The sequence below is a fragment of the Phaethon lepturus genome, unplaced genomic scaffold (assembly GCF_000687285.1).
Source record: "Phaethon lepturus isolate BGI_N335 unplaced genomic scaffold, ASM68728v1 scaffold8022, whole genome shotgun sequence".
NCBI classification, from domain to species: Eukaryota; Metazoa; Chordata; class Aves; order Phaethontiformes; family Phaethontidae; genus Phaethon; species Phaethon lepturus.
The window spans coordinates 49,114-51,942 of NW_010525466.1; the positions used below are offsets into that span (position 1 = coordinate 49,114).

At 46.6% G+C, this 2,829-nt stretch overlaps 1 protein-coding gene across 1 annotated transcript in view; it reads right to left on the reverse strand.

The window, feature by feature from the left end:
• Window positions 1-246: 246 nt before the first annotated feature.
• FRK (fyn-related Src family tyrosine kinase) overlaps window positions 247-2,829 on the reverse strand; it is a gene marked incomplete at its 5' end in the record, with an annotated part of 29,621 nt that continues 27,038 nt past the window's right edge. The window contains 2 exons of the mRNA XM_010282745.1: window positions 247-461; window positions 2,305-2,470. Coding sequence (XP_010281047.1) covers window positions 247-461; window positions 2,305-2,470 — 381 coding nt within the window. The remainder of the gene's footprint in view (window positions 462-2,304; window positions 2,471-2,829) is intronic.

Sequence of the window (2,829 nt, forward strand, 5' to 3'; positions counted from 1 at the left end):
AGAAGACATTTTATTTTTTAGAAGCCCCCACCCCTCCAGCTTCCTGATGCTCAGTCTTGCAGAACGCTTGCCAGCAGCAAAAATTTTTCAGTGTCTTTGAGTATCGGCGCGGGGATGAAAACGTACCAGAATTCCTCAGCACCCCCTAATAACCTCCACGTCTGAGGTTAGGCTGGTTTCACAGCACACACACACCCCCGTCAGCCATGTTTGCTGGCGTCTGTCCCTCAGCTCCCACCCAGGGCTTCATGTCACCACGGCCTGGGCATGGGCGTAGGAAGAAGTGTTGGTCTCGAAGTAGCACTCCAGCTGCCCGCAGAGGGCCCGGAAGGTGGGCCGCCCGCCCGCCTCCGCGCCCCAGCACTGCAGCATCAGCTGGTAGAGCGGCTCTGGGCAGGCCTCCGGCCGGGGCAGTCTGTACCCCTGGTCCAGCATCTGGATCACCTGGTGTCCCGGCATACCTGCAGGCCCAAAGGGGTTCGTCAGGCTACTCGGGGTCTGCGTAGTGACGCCGCGGGTCCCTGTCCCTTACTGAGGCCAGGCCGCGGGATGCCCCCCCGCGAGGTACACGCGCACGCCGGGGGCAGAGCTGGCCTCAGCAGGCCCCCTTCAACGGCAACAGCCCGCAGGAGTCACCGGAAGATCCCAAACCAGCAGTTAAAAACCTCCTCCATCATTTCTCGGCCCCCTCACCCCGACTGTGCCGCTCTGAGAGGCGTAGCAAACGGGTTTGTCTGGGTGTGAGGCTTTCCCTCTGCCACCTGGGCTTGCTGAAATTTTTTTCTGACACTTATTTTGCTTAAATTGTTCCTAAATCCCTCTAGTCTCAGTGACTTCAAAATCTCCCAAGAAAATCCATCCTGCTGCTGAATTTTCCTCACATTTAACAAGTTTTCCCTAACGTCAGCCCTAAGGTTCCTCTGGTGCAGCTATGTGGTGGCATCCTGCCTGCGCTGTCACCGCGGGTCACGGAGAACCATTCCCCTTCCTTTGCTATACCTTTATATATTAAGACTATAGTCCTGCTCCTTTTCAATTTTCTGCTCTTTAAATCTTGAATTGCATAATCTTTACTTCTTTTCCTTAGATCTCTGAATGGTGTTTCGTCTGTACATTGCCCACTGCCACCATGGATCAACATAACCTCTACTCCTAACTGATTACTGAGGTCGAACTCCTGAAAGTAATACCAAGTAAGCAAATAGCCCTGGCAAAAGGACATTTTCTACTGTAAAATTTCAGGTAAACTATGCCTTTGCCAAGGGGTAACACTGAACATATTTTCAGAAAATACCAAGAATCATGGTGTTACATATCATTTATAACAATAGTTTATTTATGTGTGTGTATGCATATGCACACAACTACAGTTTGTATAAGAAAGAGTTGAGGATTTTTGGCTTTGGTTTTGTGGTTGGTTGGGTTTTTTCTCAAGAACAGTTTCACAGGAGGTGAGGGTGGGAATGAAAAAGCAAAATCAATTTTTCCTTTACAGGAAATACCAGTTTGGGACCCTGTGAAATGTAGTTTATGGCGAACACACCACCCCTCAGGCCTGTACAGATGCAGCATAACTTTTTTTTGCTTTAGTCCTTCCCTTGTGTTCTCCTCACTGGCACAAAATGAGTCACAGTCAATCATCTCACTGATATCTTGTGTTACTGCAGCCACAGTTCCTTGAGCATTTCTCAGACTGCTAGGAATTATAGCTGCTCTCATACTATTAGATCTACTTTTTAGGTTGGTGACATTTTATTCCTAATTCTTGTGATCCTTCTCTTTATGAAGACTTTCCACTGCAATAGCCAAATGTGAGGGAAGGGGATAGAAACTCTCTGATTCATTTTTCAGACACCATCCTCCTGAAGTGCCTTGTGCAGCACTCCACACATAATAATCTGTCCTTCCATGAGATTTCCTCAAAAAAATAAATTAAAAAAAAAAAAACCCAAGGGCAGGAGGGGGGACAGAAAAACCTTCCGTTTTTCTACAGTCCGAGAATTGGCATCTTTGATCTGATGCTGGAGGGAAATAGCCAGTTGGTTTAGGTGCCTGTGCAATGCAGGTTGACTCCAGTGAGGGGAAGCTTGAACGGCTGCTAATCCCAGCCTTTGGAAAGCTTCCAGGGAGCCTGGGGTAGCCAGAAGGTCTGACCCACTAAAAGGAGCTCATCTGAACAGCATTCTTTCTGTGTTCACAGTTTTAGCCCTTTAACATGCTTGTAGTACAGGCATTCAACCTTTTTGTTTGTCCTTCTTAAAGCAAGAAAACATTAGACATCATTCTTCAGGTAAAAGCACTTACCAGCATAAGGCATCTTCCCATAGGTGACTATTTCAAACAGAAGTATTCCAAATGACCAGACGTCCGACTTAATGCTGAATTTGTTGTAGCGGATTGCCTCCGGGGCTGTCCATTTCACTGGGAGTTTTGTTTCATGCCTGGCTTCATATATGTTTTCATTTTCTACCTGTCATGGGTAAAACAAAGCAAGCCTGATTTCAGATCTGCTTCACCAAAGCACTTAAGCACCTGACTAAGCTAAGCATGTGCTTAATCTTATCCACTTTTAGCCAAGCATTTGCCTTTCATGGTATTAAAGCACGCACTTTCTAAAGTCTATTGTTGAATTGAGTTTCACAGTTGAGAAATGCTACCGTTCATTGGAGGCTTTTCTAAAGCATTTATCATTTCAAGCGAGCACACAGTGTTGGAGTGACTTGTGATTAATTATGACCTGCTACTGTGAATTCTGGACCTGGCTTGCAAGACTTCAAACGTCTGTCAGGAGTGACAGTGTAAGCTTCCTGCTGACACTAGAAATTAAAA